At 40.8% G+C, this 21,475-nt stretch overlaps 1 protein-coding gene across 4 annotated transcripts in view; it reads left to right on the top strand.

Annotated features, from left to right (window-relative positions):
* Window positions 1–21,475, top strand: part of ric1 (RIC1 homolog, RAB6A GEF complex partner 1) — a 201,169-nt gene that overhangs the window by 23,862 nt on the left and 155,832 nt on the right. For 2 of the 4 annotated variants that reach the window (XM_068030703.1, XM_068030705.1), the window contains exon 2: window positions 13,547–13,654. The exons of 1 other annotated variant lie outside the window; for it this stretch is intronic. In XM_068030703.1, coding sequence (XP_067886804.1) covers window positions 13,547–13,654 — 108 coding nt within the window. Of the gene's footprint in view, window positions 1–12,034; window positions 12,088–13,546; window positions 13,655–21,475 lie in introns of those variants that run through there. One more of the 4 variants, XM_068030706.1, reaches the window with a different exon arrangement.

Raw genomic sequence — 21,475 nt, forward strand, 5'->3', positions numbered from 1 at the left:
TTGAATATACCATTGACCCCAAAAGAAATTCACATGTAGGTCCAGGGCAACAGTTTTACCCACATTGCTTTGAAATATGAACTGAGACAAAGAAATCAAAACTGGAACTCAAAGCTATAGTCATTCCGGCACAGAAGGAGGCCAGTCGGCCCATCGTGTAATAACTGGTTTATACTTACACCTGTGAAACAAGGCAAATCTGATGCAACGAGAGTCTCCTTTCTCTCCTGGCAGTACCATTGATCATAGTCTTCTGTGATGACTGTTAAACAGCTCACCTCGATGGTGATTTATCTACCTTTTTTAAAAATGAAACTGAGCCAGAGAATGGGTATTAACTCGTGCAGAGAGAAGTAAAGAAAATAGTTTAAACTTAATGGAAATATTAATAAAGTCTCCATGCTTAAAATAAGATGGATTTCCAATCTATTGCAAGTATGTTGTTGGTGAGAATGTCTGTTCAAAAGAAACACCTGCTCAGCCAGAGTTCATAATCTAATAAGGTGGAAACACTGGTTTGTGGGAACATTTGAGATTTGGGTTTCCACTTTGTTGGCATGTTTCTAGATTAGCAGATTCAAGCAATGTATAGTGTTATGGCCCCATGGTGCGATGTGGGTGGTTCCCACTGTTCAAGTCCCCACCTGACCGCAGCAAGTGTATTTTGTTATTAGGGTTTAACCCCTTGGTGTTTTATTTTTCAAATAAACAGACAGTGACCAGGTTTTCTTGTAGGTTTATAAACAGAAAAATCGCTTGTTTATTGATCAAATATGCCTTGTCCTGAAATTGTCACAACCACATCCACTCGCGCATTTGCTCGCATGTGCGCATCCACCCACCCCCACATCCGAGTGATTTTTAGTGGGGGTGAGGGGCGGCGGGGGGAGGTCACAGTAAACCTGTTGAATTCTCTTGGAAATTGGGTGCAGGCCTGAGATGATGATAGATGTCTGTCTTGATAGAAAGTTCAGTTGAAGATGGTGGATTGCATTTAGTTCACTACTGTCTAATGTAGATGTAAAATTTTACAGCAGGACACGTGCCTTCTGATTTGATGGAAAACAAGCTGCTGGATGTTGCTTTGTCTTTCTCTTTCTCTCTGGCGCGCTGTCTCTAGGCTCTTTTTTTTTGTAAGTAAAGTTGTTATTTCTCACCTAGTAGGAGTCATTCTGATCTCTTCCCCATGGTGATTGCGCAATGGTCCAGGATGTGGCTACTTTACACCTTTTGCTTCAGAAGAAGACATTCAATTCTGGAATGTTTTAGGATGGGGCGCAATTACCACCTGTTAGCATTGAAGATTTGTCCTCGTCAGTTTGAATACACGAAGCCATTCCCTTTTTCTTCGGTGGCCATTTTGGATCATTTTTCACTTTAAAAAAAAATAAAGGTTTATTTTAAAAAGGCAGTCAATTTTTCATAACTCTACAGAGTTAGTTCATAATTTGTATCATTGCATTTCTTCTCTGCGTGACAATAGTCTGAACTTATTTTGTAGATGTCTAACCAGGTGCTGTGACCTACCTTTCTGAATGTGGATTCTTAATGGATAAAATAGAGCTGTGATTTAGAGCTTTTAATCATCTCCTGTAATTGCAGGTGATGAATCTGCCAGTAGTGCAGCATTATACCTAATCCAAGTCTGCAGTTAGTTAAATTAAATGAGTAGACGCAAACTTTTTCTGTCTGAAAAGGTATGGTCTGCCCAGTTATAGTTATTGGGCCTTGGTGGAGTTTGGCTGCAAGTACAAAACTAAGTGTATTGGTATTTGCTTGGTATTTAGAAAGAATTCATATTAGATTAAGTAATGTCTCTTAGGATTCATGGTCCAGTAGAAGCTGGTATTGCCTTGTTAATTTGGGGTTAATTAAAGTGGATGTATTTTGACCTTAATTTGATAAGCTGTACATGTAACAGGGTCGAGCAATTTCTTTGTATTTATCTTTCAAAACTGCATGGTGATGAACTGGGGAAATTACAGTTGTGTAAGAATGTTTTGCTGCCCTCTTTATTCCAATTGATATGGATTTGGTTATAATTTAGACTGGATTATTATCTGGTGAACTGCATTCTCTGAAGTGTCTGGCAGTCCCAATTTATTTTCAGTTTCCCCCTTCTTTTCTCTTCTTCCCCCTCCCCCCAGAAGGTGCGAATTCTGTGCTGGCAGTGCTCCAGTAATTTGCCCAAGTAGCCCATTTCATTATGTAAACTGTTAAATCATAGTGCTGAACCCATTTCTTCTCACTGACAGTTCTCTAAAGAGCCTTCCTGGAAACTGTATCCTTGAACAATCAGAAGTGGAAATGTAGGCTAATTTTTTTTTCCTTCCATTTTCCTAATTGAATGAGGGAGGGGAACTTATCAGTCAGGAGTTCAATGATCACTAAGAGCAAAATACAGCAGATGCTGGAACTCTGAAATGAGAACAGAAAGTGCCGGAAGTACTCAGTAGGTCTGGAACATCTGTGTAGAGAGAAACAGAGTTAACGCTACAGGTCTGTGACCATTCAGAATTGGCAAAAGTTAGAAATGTAACCGTCTTTGAGCAAGTGAAAGAGAGAGGGGGTGGGGGGAGGTGGGAAGTAGAACAAGAAGCTAGAACTGTGATAGGATGGACGGGGGAGAGATTAAATGTCATGGAACAGAATGCAAATGGAGTGCTAAATAGTTGTAGCAAAAGACAAAAGCATGAGTCCAGAGAGCATGCTAATGGTAAAATTATGAACAGCTCTGTATGAAAGCTAAACCATGAAAAATACGTTCAAGACTAGTACAGGTTAAAAAAATAATTATTATATATATATATATATATATATATATATAACAAAAAAATAATGGCTCATGCTCTGAAATGATTGAACTCAAAATTGAGTCCAGAGCGCTGTAGAGTGCCTAATCGGAAGATGAGGTGCTCTTCCTCGAGCTTGCGTTGATGTTCACTGGAACACTGTAGCTGGCCATGGGAACAAGGGTGAATTCAAATGGCAAGCGCCTGGAAGCTCGGGATTGTTCTTACAGACCGAGCAGAGGCATTCTGCAAAACAGTCACCCAATCTGCGTTTGCTCTCCCCAGTGTAGAGGAGACAGGATTGTGAGCAGCGAATACAGTATACTAAATTGAAAGAATTACAAGTAAATTGCTGCTTCACCTGAAAGGAGTATTTGGGCCTTGGATGGTGAGGAGCGAGGACATAAAAGGGCAGATATTACACCTCCTGCGATTGCATGGGAAAGTGTCGTGGGAAAGGGACGAGGTGTCAGGGGTGATGGAAGAGTTATCTATCATAGATAAAGTCATCCCTGATCACATCCTTGTATCACACTCCAACCACTTCCGGGTCCCAACCCTACATCCTTCTGTGTCTGCCCCGAGGAAAAAAAACTATCTCCCAATTCGCTTATAACGAGGAAGTAAGGAACCTTGGAGTGAATGCCTACAGATCCCTGAAGGTAGCAGGACAGGTCGATGAGGCATATGGAATCCTTTCCTTTTATTAGCCGCGGTATAGAATACAAGAGCAGGGAGGTTATGCTGGAACTGTAACTCGTTGGTTAGGCCACAACTTGAGTACTGTGTGCAATTCTGGTCGCCTCATTGCAGAAAGGTGGTAATTGCACTAGAGAGGGTACAGAGGAGATTTACAAGGATGTTGCCAGGACTGGAAAATTGCAGCTATGAGGAAAGATTGGATAAACTGGGGTTGTTTTCCTTGGAACGGAGAAGGCTGAGGGGAGATCTGATTGAAATGTACAAAATTTTTGAGGGGCCTGGATAGAGTGGAGGTTTAGTTTAGTTTAGAGATACAGCACTGAAACAGGCCCTTCCGCCCACCGAGTCTGTGCCGACCATCAGCCACCCATTTATACTAATCCTACACTAATCCCATATTCCTACCACATCCCCACCTGTCCCTATATTTCCCTACCACCTACCTATACTAGGGGCAATTGTGAAGGGTCTATTCACCTTTAACAGGTCAGTGACGAGGAGGCATAGATTTAAAGTGATAGAAAAATTAGAGGGGAGATGAGGGAAAAACCTTTTCACCCAGAGGGTGGTGGGGTCTGGAACTCGTCGCCTGAAAAGGTAGTTGAGGCAGAAACCCTGAACTCATTCAAAAGGAGTCTGGCTACGTACCTCAAGTCCCGTAAGCTGCAGGGCTACGGACCAAATGCTAGAAGATGGGATTAGAATAGGTGAATTGTTTTTCGGCTGGCAGAGACACAATGGGCCAAGTGGCCTCTTTCTGTGCCTTAAACTTTCTATGATCTTCCCTTATGTGGCTCAGTTACGAATTTTGTTTCAGTACCTTGGGATGTTTTGTTACATTAAAGGTGGTATGTCAATTCAAGTTGTAATATTTTTAGAAACTTGTGTGTAATTTGGAAGGTCATAAAATCTAACTGCTATGTAAAAAAACTTGCATATTTTAAGTCAGTAAGTAAAAATCATAGGTTCTCATTTAATTTTATGTGAAATCTATTGTGCAGGTTGGGTAAGCAATTCCAGATGTTGCGTTTACCACGATGGATAGTAATTTTTTAAACTGCTGAGTTGAAAAATACGATACTTTATCATGTCCGGTATTATTTGCTTATGGAAACATCTGCAATACCTTAGACGACTTTTTTTTTTCCTGAAATATTTCTACATTTGGCATAAATTTATCTGTGCAGTGGGGAGGGGAGGAAATTCAGGTTTTACGACTGCAACCACTTCACATTTCTACATTGGCAGTTTTGTGGAACCTTCTCATTGATTTATGTTCGTGCCAATTCTGAACCCGTAGATCAACCAGTGACTTGGAGATTGGAGTTCAGGAATTGTCAAGAAATCTAGCTGTCTGCAAAGGACCACCCGGACATTGACAGCACTATATTGGGAAGTTTTAGTTATTGCAGGGACAGCAGTAACCAGCATGAAGGTTACTACCATGTTGTCATTCCTCCATCTCTTGCATCGTTGAAAGTCAGAATGCAAGGTCATAACCTTAAATTTGTGTAACACTTCTAATGTAGAAAAACGGCCCAAAATGCTTCATTGCGGCAAAATCAGACAAAATATGGATGTCTGGACAAAAAAGGAAAGGTGACCAAAAACTTGGTCAAAGGTAGGGTTTGAGAAGGGCTTTAATGGTGAGGAAAAAAGGTGGACAACACTAGTGACCGTAATGGTGCAATAATTTGGGCTGAGAATATGGAATGTATGACTGGCCTTTGGAGTTTCTCTGGGTGCTTTCAGCAGGGCAACTCTTAATTTTGCGTGTTATAGGGCAATTGCCCAACTCACGCATTTGCAGAAGACTATTTTCACTCCCTACACCTTCCGCACACAATATTGGGATTGATCGATTGCTTTATTTAAGTTGTACAGGTCAGTCTCTCCTATGCCCAGCCAAAAAAAAATTGCAAAATTCCTCAGTTGATGGTACAGATATGTAATAATAACTGGGTCGCCAAGCAGCCTGGGATGATTTAACTTTTCTGTCTCCTTTTTCTTCCACCTTCCCTGATTTTTTTTTTAAATAAATGGCATGATGTGCATTTTGATCTAGCAGAGATCAGGAGTTCACGATGTTGAATTGCTGATGTGAAATTTTTAATACCTAGGACAATGCTTTGGAGTCCACAAGTGTATGAATTAGCATTCTTGGTCGTTCTGATCTTACTAAATTTATGTAATTTGAAACCAAGTACAGAAATGAAATTTGTTCTTGTTTTCCCCACCCCCAACATAAGGAAGAAGTTAGTGTATGAAGTGCATTAGTTAAACAGTACATTGTAGTTTCTGAACACTGCATTTTCATTTCCTGTTGACCTAACTAAACGTACTAGAACATGAATAGCACTTGGAATGCCATAGATATGTCTTGGTTTGTTTGGGACTATTTGTCTTTAAATTCCTACTTGCTGCTGTTCCATATTGCTTCTGTCATTTTAATACTTTGTTTAGGCAATGTTAGACTTGAACTGTGAACCTGAGGAATAATAAGAGTACCTAAAGAAAATATTTTTATGTAAAAGCCTGGTTTCCTCACTTTAACTGCATATACAACAACAACTTGTAGTTGTATAACATCTTTAACATAATAAGGCATCCCAATGCACTTCACAGGAACATGAAAAACAAAATGACACCAAGCCACAGGAGATATTGGGTCAAATGACCAAAAGCTTGATCAAAGAAGCAGGTTTTAAAGGAGGAAAATGAGGTAGAGGGGTGTAGGGAGGGAATTCCAGAACTTGGGGCCTAGGCAGCTGAAGGTACAGTCACCAGTGGCGGAGCAATTAAAATTGAGGATGCTCAAGAGGCTGGAATTAGATGAGATGTCTCGAACAGCTGTGAGACTGAAGAAGAGTGTAGAGTAGAGAGGGGCGAGCCATGGAGCGATTTGAAAACCAGGATGAGGATTTTAAGACTTTGCTTGAACGGGAGCCAGTGTAAGTCAGTGAGCACAGGGTTGATGTATAACAGGACTTGGTGCAAGTTGAGACACGAGCAGCAGAGTTTTGGATGACCAAGTTTATGGAGAGTAGTATGTAGTGGTTTGATGCAACTAAGTAGGCCATTTCAGAGGACATTTAAGAGTCAACCACATTGCTGTGGGTCTGGGGGTCACATGTCGGCCAGACCAGGTAAGGACGGCAGATTGCCTTCCCTAAAGGACATTAGTGAACCAGATGGGTTTTTACAGCAATCGACAATGATTTCACGGTCACCACTAGACTAGCCTTATGATTCCAGATTTATTACTGAATTCAAATTCCATCATCTGCTGTGGTGGGATTCAAACCCATGACCCCAGAGCATTAGCCTGGGGTTCTGGGTTACTAGTCTAGTGACATTACCACTACGCCACCGCCTCCCCTCTCCCCAAATCAGGAGTGTAATGGAGTACTCTCCATTTGCCCGGATGGGCGCAGCTCCAACAACACTCAAGGTTCTTGACACCACCAAAGCAGCCCACTTGATTGGCACCCATCCACCACCTTCAACATTCACTTCCTCCTGACACACAGTGGCAGCTGTGTATACCATACAAGATGCAGTGCAGCAACTCACCAAGGCTCCTTTGACAGCAGCACCTTCCAAACCCACAACCTCTACCATCTAGCAGGACAGGACAGCAAATGCATGGGAACAGCAATACCTCCAAGTTCCCCTCCAAGCCACACACCACCCTGACTTGGAACTGTATCGCCGTTCCTTCACTGTCGCTGGGTCAAAATCCTGGAACTCCCTTCCTTACAGTGCTGTTGGTGTACCTACACCCCAAGGACTGACATGGTTCAAGAAGGCAGCTCACCACCACCTTCTCAAGGGCAATTGGGGATGGGTAATTAATGCTGGCCTAGCCAGCGATGCCCACATCCCCCGAATGAATACAAAACAATGTGGGAGACCAACCAGAAGTACATTGGAATAGTCAAATTTAGAGGCAACACAGGCATGAAAGAGGGTTTCAGCATGTCGTGGGAGTTTTTTTCCTGTTTAAAAACTAATGGGGGCTGTGTACCTTTTTAAGGCAGAGAGAAGCTTTTAGATTCTCTGGGTTCAGTGTGCCAGCAGCAAGCCAGTTTCCAAGTCAACAGCAGGAGAGAGAGGGATCTCCTGCTGTATTGGCTGTGGATAAAGACTGGCTAGAACCAGTTTGCTTGAGAGTCCAGCAAAGCCTGCTGTCTGAGGGAAGGATCTCCCTCTCTCAGCAGAAAATCTACTTTTGCAGTGTTTTGCCTGAAGAGGAAAAAACCCCAGAAAGGAAATCTTTGTATTGTTGGAGGTAGCAAATCCCTTTTTACTTCCAGTCTGTTAAGTCTCTGCTTCAGGAGTAACTCTGTTGCCTGTTTGTTTTCTGGAATTCTCAGTCTCTCAATAGAAACTTTACTATCAATTTAAAAATCCGAATAGCTCCGTTGCTATACTCCTTGTTGAACTGTGTGATGCCTGCTGTAACCAAAGTGCCTTGAAATGTTCGTCAAATTTGCCTGGAGACTGAGTGGCATCTGACTATTCGACTCTGGGACACCTAACCGAACCAGGAACATAACCCACAAAAACTTGTAACCAGTTATTTTATTATTCCGAAGAAACAGCTCTAATTTAAAACATCATTTTTAAAACCAGTTAACCATTGGTTTTTGTATGTATGTGTGTGTGCATGAAGGTTCGGAGAAATATAAAGTTATAAGGTCTTTAGACATAGATTTATCTCAATATTGTTTAAGATTTAGTTGTTAAATAGTTAATTTGTTTAAAGATTTAAAGATATGGGGGGGTGGGGGGAGATTAATAAAGTGTTTAATTTAGCTAAATTTCCAGTAGGTGGGAAAACTTTAATATGCTATGACCTGTGGGACTGAATTGACTGTATTACTCCCACCTCGGTCATAACACAGCAGCAGATGAGCTAAGTCGGGCGATGTTATGCATATGGAAATAGGTGGTCTTGCTGATGGCACTAATGCCTGGTTGAAAGCTCCTCTCGGGGTCAAATATGACCCCAGGGTTGCAAACAGAGTGGTTAGGCTCAGGGCTGTTGCCAGGGAGAGGGATGGAGTCGGTAGCTCAGGGAGTGTGTGTGGAGGGGGGACTGAAGGCATTGCCCTTAGTCTTCCCAGTATTTAATTGGAGGAAATTCCTGCCCATCCAGTACTGGTTGCCAAATTAGCAGTCTGATCTAGCAACATTGGAGTCGAGAGAGAGGTGGTGAGGTAGAGTTGAGTGTCATCAGCGTACATGTGAAAACGAACACTTTTGCTTTCTGATATTGCTGCGGGGCATCATATAGATGAGAAAGCGGAGGGGGCAAAGGATAGACCCTTGAGGACACCACAGGTATCGGCGCGCGAGTCGGAAGAAAATCCATTGTAAGTGACTACAATTAGATAAGAATGGAACCAGGTGAGAGCAGCTCTACCCAGCTGGATGACTGGAGAGACATTGGAGGAGGATGGTGAGGTCAACTATGTCAAAGGCTGCAAATGGTTCGAAACGAATGAGGAGGGATAGTTTACCTTTGACATAGAATGTCATTCGTAACTTTGATACAGGCTGTTTCAGTACTGTGGCAAGGACGGAAACCTGATTGGAGGGATTCAGACATGGAGTTCTGGGGAAGATGGGTGTGGATTTGGGAGGCAACGACATCTTCAAGGACTTGAGAACTAAGGGAGGTTGGAAATAGTTTGCAAGGACAGTGAGGTCAAGAGTTGGCTTTTTTGAGGAGAGAGAATGCAACAGATTTAAAGGAGAGAGGGACAACATCACATTCATCAACATATAATATGCCAGTCAGATTAGGAGAGAATAATTTGACTTCCAGACTTGAGTTTGGCTCAGCAGACAGTTTACACTGAATATAATCCGCATAAATCTTATCATAGGATCATACAGCACAGAAGGAGGCCATGGCCCATCATCTTTATGCTGGCTCTTTGAAAGAACCATCCAATTAGTCCCTTTCCCTGCTCTTTCTCCATAGCTCTGTAAATTTTTACATTTCAAGTGCATATCTATTTCTTTTCTGAATTTATTATTGAATTTGTTTCCACCACCCTTTCAGTGATTGTATTCCAGATCATGACAACTTGCTGTGCAAACATTTTTTTGCCTCATCTCTCTTTGCTTTCTTGAATCGGTGTCCTCTGTAATCAACCCTATTACTGGTGCAAACAGTTTTTCTCTATCTACTGTATCAAAACCCCTCATTATTTTGAACGCCACTACCCTTAACCTACTGTTCTGAGGAGAACAATCCCAGCTTTTCTAGTTTCTCCACATAACTTAATCCCTCATCTGTAGTACCATTCTAGTAAATCTCCTCTGCACCCACTCCAGGGCCTTGACGTCCTCCCTAAAGTGTGGTTCCGAGATTTGGACACCATAATCCATCTAAGGCCTAATTAGGGTTTTATAATTAAGGTTTATTGTACATAGGCCCAACCAATCCCAATCCTCCATCACCCTCCTCTGCCTGGCTGAACTTGTTCTGGTATTGAACAACTTCTCCTTCAAATCCACTCACTTCCTTCAAATAATAGTTGTTGCTATGCATATCCATATGGGCCCTAGTTAGGCCTGTCTTTTTGTCGAACATTCCTTGTTCCAGTCCTACTCCAGTCCCCTCCCTCACCTCTTTTTCCGTACATTGGTGATTATGTCAGTGCCGCTTCCTGCTCTCACCCCGAACTGGAAAACTTCATCTACTTTTGCTTCCGATTTCCACCCTTCTCTCACCTTTACATGTCTATTTCCAGCACTTCCCTTCCCTCCCTTGACTTCTGTCTCCATCTCTGGGGAATAGGCTGTCTATTAATAATCATTATAAGCCTACCATGGCTACCTTGACTACAGTTCCTCGCACTCTGTTTCCTGTTAAGGCTCCATTCCATTCTCCCATTTCCTCTGTCTCCAACGCATCTGTTCTGCTGATGCAACCATTCCACAACAGCCCTTTTGACATGTCTTTTTTCCTCAACTGTGCCATTTTACCTCCTCTCTCCTTACCATCCAAGACCCCAAACACTCCTTTTACTTGTGCTACTTTCAATTTAATATACTGTATTTGCTGCGCTCAATGCAGTCGCCTCTACATTGGGAGACCAAAATGCAGATTGGGTGACCACTTTTCGGAACACCTCCGCTCAGTCCACAAGCATGACACCAAGCTTCCGGTTGCTTGGCATTTCGATTCACCACCCCCGCCCCCCCCCCCCCCCCCCTCTGCTCTCATGCCCACATTCCTGTCCTTGGTTTGCTGCAGTGTTCCAGTGAACATCAATACAAGCTCGAGGAACAGTACCTCGTCTTCCGATAAGACGCTTTACAGCTTTCCGGACTCGACATTGATTTCAACAATTTCAGAGCATGACTGGCATTTATTATTTTATTTTTTTAACCATGTGCCTGCCTTAATCTTGGTTTTTCATGTTTGTGTTTGTGGACCGAGCTGTTTGTTGTTCTGCTGTTAACACACTCTCTGGACTACTGTTTTGTCTTTCACCACAGCCATGAGCACTCCCTTTGCCTTTGTCCCATGACATCTTTGTCATTTAATCTCTCCTGACCTCTGCCCTATATACGTCTTCCCTTTTGTTCTCTTCTCCCTTCTCCCTTCCCACCCCAGCCCCCCCATTTCACGTGCTTAAAACCTATTCAATTTCTAACTTTTTTTGCCAGTTCTGATGAAAGGTCACAGACCTGAAACATTAACTCTACTTCTCTCTCCGCAGATGCTGCCAGGTCTGCTGAATATTTCCAGCACTTTATTTTTATTTCAAATTTCCAGTATCTGCAGTATTTTGCTTTAATAGAATATCTTCAATCCATTTATTGAGAAGTATGGCTTCTGCAAAATTCATTGGATCCTCCCTATACTTGATCAAATTTTTTTTAAATATTGTATTGTATCTTGTTTTCATTGCATTTGAAACAAATGTTAACTGTACATATAAAAGCAAGATTATTTGTACTGTCAGTAATATTTGTTCAAATTTCAAAAGATGGGTATATATTGGCATGGAGGTGAATTGGATAAGCCTTCAGTCGGTGTTCAGGTGTAACCTGGTAGTTATTTTGCAGTGGCAGGGAAAAGCTCATTAAATAGCAGACATAAATATCAGAATCATGGAAATTGAGTAGAAACAATGTTTGTGTTACTGAGTTTAACTCTGAATCTAGGCAACAATGGAACCCACTCTGCCTCTTCCAGTGCAAAATAGATGCTGGTTATGCAACAGAGCAATATGCTTACTTTCAGAACCAGAAGGCCTGTTTGTTCTAAAATAACCCTCATCGTTTAAAAAATGATAAAGACATAGGCTCCCTTTTCAAAGCTCAGTATGCCAAATTGGATCAGACTACAGTGTTTTGTTTTTATTTTGCGACCATGGCATCAGCATATTCTGTAACAAAATAAAGGGGACTGGAATTGCAATCACTTGTGAAGTATTTCAACTAAAAATGAAATGGTCAATGTACACCCATAGTTTTGTTTTTCTATTTTTAGTGTGAGCCTACTACAATTAAAGGGGACACCGTTAGCAATTTAATACCTACAAAATAATTGACCCAACCAAGAAGGGTGAGTTTAGTTTCTCCTGACAGTAAATGTCCTGTGGAAGTATGTTTGTTTGGGCAATTTCAACCCAGTTTCTGGCAAGACTGTAGCAGAAACTGATCTTAATTTGGCACTAAGTTGCTAAATACACACACAATGCTTCCATGGACAGGGGCATGAGAAATGCATGCTGCTCAGAGTTTAGGGTTATGTACTTTGTTAGTATGCTATAGGAAGCTGTGTTGTGCATCTTGCCTCTGCTGCCTACTATTGCCAGGCGGTTGGGGTGGAGAGTGCAGTGGGTGGGAGTTCAGAAATTCTGTTGCTAACCACTAGCATCCTTCATATTGATGACAGATCTTTACCAGAATGTTGAGAATACTTGCAGAGTTAGCTTAGATCTGTTTTAAGAAGGTAACAAATGTGCTTGCACTTTGTTTTGAAAATCTTTACAACATCCTAAGGTCATTAAAGGTGCTATGCAAATGAAATACTTTTGAAGTGTAATCACTGTTGTAATGAGGAGGAAATATGTCTCAACTTTTTAAAAAAAAAAGACTTGCACTTATTTAATGCCTTTCATGACTACCAGACATCTCAAAGCACTTTATACCATGCGTTATTTCAGTATGAAAACTTGAACATTATCTTCCCCTCCACCTTTGTCCACAAAAACATGCATCACTATGGTGCAGAAAGACTCAACCTGTTGACTTCCTGATTGAGCTGCCATCATTGTTGCTCCCTCGTCAACTAACTGGCGTACTTAAGTGAGAACACATTCTTTACACGGCATGTCACAGTGAGACTTTCAAAAATTGGGTTTCGAGTTCTGATCTTAAAGGTCTAGGGGCTTAGCATGATCCTACTTTTGCTTCTAATTCTCTTACGACAAAAAAAGGAAACTTTTATGTAATGCAAATTTGAGGCAGTTGTGAACAAGAAATGTTAGCATCGACTGCTGATTGCTGCAGACTTGCAGTTGCAGAAATTGTGTACGTTTCCCAAAATGGCTGTGTCCAATGAGAAAGTCAAAGCAACTTAAAATGTTTTGTGCTGTCTTAATTTCAAACAAGAATGCACAGTGGATCACTTCATTTAGTTAAGAAGGGCCCTGCTTGAGCATTTTTTGGTATATTGCATGCTAGTTTGGACAGAGCTGTGATGGATTTTGATCTGCATGCAGTGAAATGATAGGTTTTCGTACAGACATTATTGTCATAAGATTCAAGGTTGACACTGGACACGTTTTAATATAACAGTAATGTTGAGAGTATGTTTGGTCAGATGGACTGGCAAATGCCATTGGAACTGCATATTCACTCCATTGCTGCTGTTTTAGGTAGATGCTATATAACTGCTACATGAAGTTGTGGTAGCAGGGAAATATAACCAAATATTAAACAATAGGGGGAGAAAATCTTGGTCTGTTGCAGAACAAATGTCTTCAATAGCATTTTAATTTCTTTTTTCCTTCCACCAGCCCAGTGTTTTAATTGTAAGCTACAAGGAATCTGCAAAGGCAGCTTCACAGTTTGGATCATATGAAAAGGCAGAATGGAAGTCAGACAGCAGCATGATCGCAGTTGCGGTAAGATATGAAATTCATGCTGGCCCTTAGCAATATTATCTGTAAGCATGGAGTCTTTTGTGAAGAGCCTTGGGATGTTCTGCATTAAATGTGTTATACAAGTGCTTAATGTTGCTATTTAACTGATTTACCAGTTGAAAATATTTGTATCAAAGTTTTTCCAGTGACTGCAATTTTTCAAATTTTACTGATTATTGACCAGATTTCTAGGATGGGAAAAAAGAACAAAAGTGCTGTATTTTTAAACCAAAAAATCACCAAATAGAATGGAAACCAGAGTTATGTTATACGTATAGATGCCTTCAAGGTTGGAAATGAATGTATGTTGGCAGTATGAGTTCAACCAGTTTAATTGCTGAATTGTGATTATCACTGGTTGAGGGTCTTCTAAAGGGAGCAAGGAACAAAGATTTCCATTTATATAACATCCAATAGCTCAAACTTCTCGATGTCTTTTACATACAATGAGTTACTTTAGAAGTGGAGTGACTGTTATGTTGTCAAATGTGTATCAACTATTTTACAAGCAAAATGGATGATTTGTGCTGACTAGGATGCAGGAAAGATCATGCTCTTCGTTTTTTTAATAAAGCTTTGACAAAGCAGTGTTCCCTCGCCACTATGCTGGATTGTTAGATTGTGCACTCAAGTGTATGTAGGATTGCCAACTCTGCTTTTGATATATTCCTAGAGATTTGATCATGTGACAGTGTTCACATGGTATTCCATCACATCACCGCTTATGATGCTCAATTATATGACAGTTGATTACGTGACGTAAACCTACACTTTGCAAATGTTATTGACTCAAAGAAAGTGCTGAGCGGGTCAGACAACAACAACCTATAGTATCTTTAGCATAATGAAACATCCCTAGGTGCTTCACATCGAGCATTATGACACCAAGCCAGAAAAAGAAATGTCACTTGGCCAAAAGCTTGGTCAGAGGTAGTTTATAAAGAGTGCCTTAAAGGAGGAAAGTGAGGCAGAGAGGTGTAGAGAAGGTATTCCAGAGCTTGGGGCCTAGGCAACTGAAGGCACAGCCACCAATGTTGGAGCAATTAAAATCTGGGATGCACAAGAGGCCAGAAATAGGGAAGCGCAGATATTTTGGAGGGTTGTGGGACTGGAGGAGATTGCAGGGATAGGGAGGAGTGAGGCCATGGAGGGAGTTGAAAACGAGGATGAGAATTTACAAATCAGGACATTTCTTGACTGGGAGCCAACATAGATCAGTGAGCACAAGGATGAGAGGGGAACAGAACTTGCTGCAAGTTAAGACATGGGCAGCAGAGTTGTGGATGACCTCAAGTTTACGGAGAGTAGAATGTGAGAGACCAGCCAGGAATGCGTTGTAATAGTCAGGTTTAGAGGTAAGTAAGACATAAATGAGGGTTCCAGGAGTGGATGAGCTGAGGTAGGGGTGAAGTCAGGCAATATTATGGAGGTGGAAATAGGCTGTCTTAGTGATGGCGCATATATGAAGTCTGAAGCTCTTCTCTGGGTCAAGGCAGCGTCTGAGAAAGGAAAAGCAATTAACTTTTCAGATCAGTGTCCTTTTTTGTCAGAACCGGAAATGTTAATTCTGATGAGGGAAGCGAGAAGGTTGGGGGAGGGATGGCGAGAGAAGAAGGTGGCCCCTTTTTTTTCTCTCTCTATCTCTCGCTCTCTCTCTTTCTCGCTCAGTCATGTGAGCTCTGTTTCTCAGGACACTTGGAGTTTCTAGGTGATTATCGCTGGCCCCATGCCGTTAACCTCACAACCGGCACTGAAGCAGTGTGTTTCTGAATAGTATAACAGCAGGACCCAGGCAACACCGTGCATGCGGGGCACTGCGCGTGCACAAAGCAGGAATACAAGGACCGATTCCCCTGAGTCAGCAGCAGCTGAGAGACCATCTGCCCATTCTTGTAGACTCCCACCCAAAGTGAGAACCCTAGGTATGAATGAAAATTCGTATGAAGATGCCTTGTTTGTCATGTTCTGGCATACAATGCACCCGCATTCATTTTCTTTCGTGGGTAGGAATCAGATTTCTCGTTATGTTATACTGCAGAAAAATGATGCTTTTTTTTATAACCTAGAGTTGTTCTTGAAGTATCTTATTTAGCAGTGTGTGCTCTTACTGTGTAAAGATTTAAATGCTGAACATGTTCTGTTAAAGATATTTTCTAAATTCTGCATTTATCATGTTCTGCTTCCCTTTTTGGAAAGCAAGTACAGCTTGAATTAATAACATCAGTTATATAACAAAGATTTTGCAAGAGTCCAAAAGTTCATACTATTGTAGCAATTCCATTAAGAAACCATGAAATATTGTCATTGTGAATTTGGCATATGTCACATGTATTTATTTGTCAAGACTTTCATTCCTGGATGCAAATTTCCAGCAGTGTTGTCTTGTGAATTGTATCTCCAAGCTCAAACACTTGACACCATTTCTAATTTAGTGTAATCTACTGGCAAAAAGTAAAATATCTTCAAAATGATGTTGCACCAATGTATTGTATTTAATCTAAACTGCATACTTCCAAAGACCTTAATAGTTTTGAATCAAATCATCATAAAATCTCTATTTTATTTTGCAGTGAGACATAGGCCTTCCTTTCTAAACTCTATATTTTTCTTTGCAATTACTGCTGAAACTCAGTTTACCCCTCTTTTAAGAGCAAGCTAGTCACCAGCCAGGCCATGTTATGAGGTAATTTCCCATAGACTTTTTTTCTACCTTTTGAGTAAAATCTTTGATTTATTGCTTTGGTTCTTGCAGCCCAACCAAAATTGTGAGCTTGCTGCTTCGTAAACTGATGAGTTCATAATTTTCTTGTGACTTTATAATCTTGAGCTGTAAGATTTTCCTTGCTCATGACATAAACATAGTATTGCTCTGTTCCTGATTTAATGTGCCCTCTATGGACTTTTTTTTTAGGGACCTCAAAGGAAATTTTGTGGGGGGTTTTGGGCAAAGCACATCAGTTTCTCTTCATAAACCAATTTAATGGTGTTTACTTTTGGAAGGCATTTCTTTTTGCAGTGTTTGCTGTTATATATTTAGTCAAAACAGACTACTTAAACTTCAAACATGTGGACTATATATTTCAACCATTTTGATGGTTGCACCTGCCTTTACCGTCACTTCCATAACTGCAGTTTGCAATTTATTGAGTATGCTATGAAGAGTGATGAATACAATATTTATCGGTTGTTTAATTTGAATGCAAATTTTTAATTCAAATTTTACAACTTTTAGCTTTGAATATTATGATGGAACAGATTTACATATAACTGGGATGTTCTACATGCCTAGTCTCATTATGTTTTCTCAGCTTTAGCATAGCATTGGTTCCTTAGAACTGCAATGCTTTTGTTTTGACTAGCCCAAAATACCTGTTTATTTCCTGTCGATAAGCCAGTACAGTATTTGGTGGTGTTGCCAAGAGCAATGGGCCCCATTATTGCTTGTTTAGTTTGCTTTCAGATACTTTTGATAAAGCTGTAAAGAGCAATAATGGGTGCAGATTTGTTTGTAGATTGTACTTAGCTGGAACATTTGCTTTTTTAATGCTGAGACTGAAAAAGTTAGATTTTGAATTTTTGATTTTCTTTTATTCTCTGGACTAAACCACTCACCCACCCACCCACAAACTGTCTTCCCTTCTTTGTCTCTGGAAGGCGTGGATTTATTTTGGCGGTAAAAGAACACACAAACATAAGAAGTAGGAGTAGACCATACCGCCGCTCGAGCCTGCTCTGCCACTCAATACAATTGTGACCGATCTTCTGCCTCAACTGCACTTTCCTGCCTATTCCCCATATCCCTTGATTCCCTGAGACACCAAAAATCTGTCTATCTCAGCCTTAAATCTATTCAACGATTGTGTATCTACAACCCTCTGGGGTAGAGAATTCCAAAGATTCACAACCCTTTTGAGTGAAGAAGTTTCTCCTCCTCAATCCTAAATGATAACCTTTTATCCTGAGACTGCTTCTGTGCTCTAGATTCCCCAACCAGGGGAAAACAACCTTTGTGTCTACGCTGTCAAGGCCCTTCAGCATCTTAAATGTTTCAATGAGATTGCCTGGACTTCTAAACTTGAGAGTATAGACTCAATTCACTCGGCCTCTCATCGTGGGTCAACCATCTCAGCCCAGAAACTAATCTAGTGAACCTTTGCTGTACCACCTCCATTGCAAGTATATCCTTCCTTAAATATGGAGACCAAAACTGCGCATAGTACTCCAGATCTGGTCTATGCAAAGCTCTGTATGATAGCTAGATTTCCTTATTCTTGTTCTCCGGTCCCCTTGCAATAAAGGCCAACATGCCATTTGCCTTCCTAATTGCACGCTATACTTGCATATTGTGTGTTTCTTGCGTGAGTACACCCAAGTCCCTCTGAAAACCAGCATTTACAGGTTTCACACCTTTTTAAAAAAAAAATGTTCTGCTTTCTATTACTATCAAATTCAGTAACCTCACACTTCCCCGCATTACACTCCATCTGCCACCTTTGTTGCCTGCTCACTTAACCTGTCTATATCTCTGCAGCCTGTACGTATGGGTGCCAGCAGTCCTCCAGTGCTTCACTTAAAGTTACTCTTTGTGTTTAAGCATTTGGAAGACTATGCCATTGCAAACTAGATCACATTTTTTTCCTGCCTGTACCCACTCTTCCTGCAATTACACTTCCAGGGACAAAGAAAATAATGTAGGCATGGTAGTTCAGATGGTACTGTTGTTGACCATTAGGTTCTGTGGTTACAATCCTTTGCAGACCTGCCTAGTTGAAAATACCTTGTTTTCCTCCAGACCGCAAGAAAATTAACAATATTCCTCTTTCTAAATTTATGCCATTTGGCAAAGTGTTAAAGATGTTGTGTTAAAGAAGTTTTAGAAAGCACCAGCAAAATTTACAATCTATTCTTCAAATATTGTGAATGTAACCTATAATTAGGTTAAGTAAATAGGTGATCAGATTCCCGATGACATTTCCACGAATGCAAAAGTTCAATGAAATTCAACCTCTCAGGTTTAAATAATGCAGGTTGTAATGATGGCTTAGTGTTTTGCACAGCTGCCTTCAGACCCCAATGCCTTATCTTTCTAGAAGTTTTATTTGTGGTTATCATGTCCTTCGGAGGATTAATTATATTTGGTAAGAATCCCTGATGGTGAAAATTTTGTGGGTTTGATGGACTGCGTAGTCTTTGCTTATTCCATACGTCTGTGTTAAAGTTCAAAATTATGAGCAACTTGTATTCACTGGAATATTTAGTTACCTCTTGCTGAAACCTGTTTTCCAGTCCCTGTAAAGTATACTATTGTATTAAATGTTGAGTAACAATAGGAATGTTAAAATATTTACACTACAGAAGGTATATTGATTCACAGTATTTTCCATTGCGTCTCCGTGTACTTATTTTTTTCCTGTCATTTGTGCTGACAAAATTGTATTTTAATGCCGTGGCATCTCATTCATTTTCGGAGTGCATATATAGGTGGTAAAATTAACATTTGGAATTGTAAATGTTAGCAGTTTTAACCATGGTATGTGTTTTTGATGCAAACAATAAATGGATTTTCTTCTTGCGTTGAGGTACTCGCGTGAATTGATATTTTTTTCCCCTTACCCCCAGTTCCAACTCCTCCTCCAATCCTATCTCATCTGAATGTGATTCATGCTGGGTGCAGTCCCACAGCATGTAGCAATTCCCTCCAACTTAGCCCAAGTGGCTAGTCATCTAGACAGCGCTGCTTAAAAATTTTGTTCTTGGGATGTAGGTGACTCCATCAAGGCCATATTTTTTTTGTCGTTGCTAGTTTGATCCTGTAGCGCATCGCAGCTTGATGCTGTACTCATCTGATATCCACTGACTAAGCATTTCCATTGAGAACCATTGTGTTTTTTCATTTCTAACCCAAAGATACTATGGCCAATTGTAGTACGTCCTGTCACATCACCTAATTGTCTCTTAATGCTGTTAGATACTTTTTAATGTAGGCAATCCTAAAGTGTAATTGATCTGGTAGCAGCTACTGAAGAGCATGCTACTCTTCTGTACTAGGATTTTCATACTTCATCTCTAAAACAATGGCTACCATTCAGAGTCTAACTGCTTTTTAAACCTCTTGCCCGTATTGACCTTCAGTATCTAGGAAGGTACCAGCGATGTTAGCGATCATCAGAGACTTTGCATAACTACACATAGGAATTTCAGACATGCAGTTCTCAATTGACAAATTCAACCTGTACTGGGGACTTCAGTTATGTGGAGAAGCTGGGGTTGTTCTCCCTAGAGCAGAGAAGGTTAAGGGGGGATTTGAGAGTGTTCACAACACAACACAAGAAACAGGAGCAGGAGTTGACCATGTGCTCCATTTGAGCATGTTCCGCCATTCAAAACGATCATGGCTGATCTTTGGATTCAACTCCACTTTCCTGCCTGCTTGCCATAGCTGTTGATTCCCTGAGACTAAAAATCTGTCTCTATCAGCCTGAAATGTGTTAAACGATGGAGCATCCACAACCCTATGGGGTAGAGAATTCCAAAGATTCATAACCCTTTGAAGTAATTTTTCCTCATCTCCGTCCTAAACGATCGACCCCTTACCCTAAGACTATGGCCCCGTGTTTTAGATTCCCCGACCAGCAGAAATAATCTCTGTCTACCCTATCCAGCCCCTTTAGAATCTTGTATGTTTCAATGAGGTCATCTCTCATTCTTCTTAACTCCAGAGAATACCGGACCAATTTGCTTAGTCTCTCATCGTAGGACAACCCCTTTATCCCAAGGACCAATCTAGTGAACCTTTACTGTACCGTCTCCAATGCAAGTATGTCCTTTCTTAAATGTGGAGACCAAAACTGCACATAGTATTCCAGATGTGATCTCACCAAAATCCTGTACAATTATAGCAATACTTCCTTATTCCTGTACTCCAATCCCCTGGCAAGAAAGGCCAACATGTTATTTGCCTTCCTAATTGCTTCTTGTACCTGCATGTTGACTTTCTGCATTCCTTGTACAAGCACTCCAAATCTCTTTGAACATCAGCACTTACAAGTTTCACACCTTTTTATAAAAAAAAATTCTGCTTTTCTGTTCTTACGACAATAACTTCACACTTCCCTACATTATACTCCATCTGCCATCTTGTTGCCCACTCACTTAACCTGTCTATATCGTTTTACAGACTGTGTCCTCCTCCATAGCTTACCTTTCCACCTACCTTTGTATCATCAGCAAACTTAGATACATTACTCGCTGTCTTTTCCTCTAAGTCATTGATATAGTTTGTAAATAGCTGAGGCCCCAGCACTGATCCTTGTGGCACTCCACTATTTATTGCCTGCCAAGTTGAAAATGCCCCATTTATGCCCACTCTTTGCTTCCTATCTGTTAACCAATCCTCTATCCATGCTACTATATTGCCCCCCCCCCCTCCCAACTCCGTGAGCCCTTATCTTGCCAATTAACCTTTTATGTGTGACACCTTATCAAATGCCTTTTGGAAATCCAGGTACACTACATCTACTGGTTCATCTTTATCTACCCTGCTAGTTGCATCCTCAAAAAACTAATAAATTTGTCAAACAGGATTTCCCTTTAGGAAAACCATGTTGACTTCTTCTAATCATACTGTGCTTTTCTAAGTGCATTATGATTTCCTTGAGAAAATATTGGAATCTATTATTAACAGCTGATAGGCTAACTGGCCTCTCGTTCACTGTTTTCTCTCTCCCTCCTTTCTTGAAAAGCAATGTAACATTTGGCAACTTCCGATCTAATGGGATTGTTCCTGAATCTAAGGAATTTAGG

Source organism: Heterodontus francisci, chromosome 4 (assembly GCF_036365525.1).
Source record: "Heterodontus francisci isolate sHetFra1 chromosome 4, sHetFra1.hap1, whole genome shotgun sequence".
In the NCBI taxonomy this organism is placed as follows: domain Eukaryota; kingdom Metazoa; phylum Chordata; class Chondrichthyes; order Heterodontiformes; family Heterodontidae; genus Heterodontus; species Heterodontus francisci.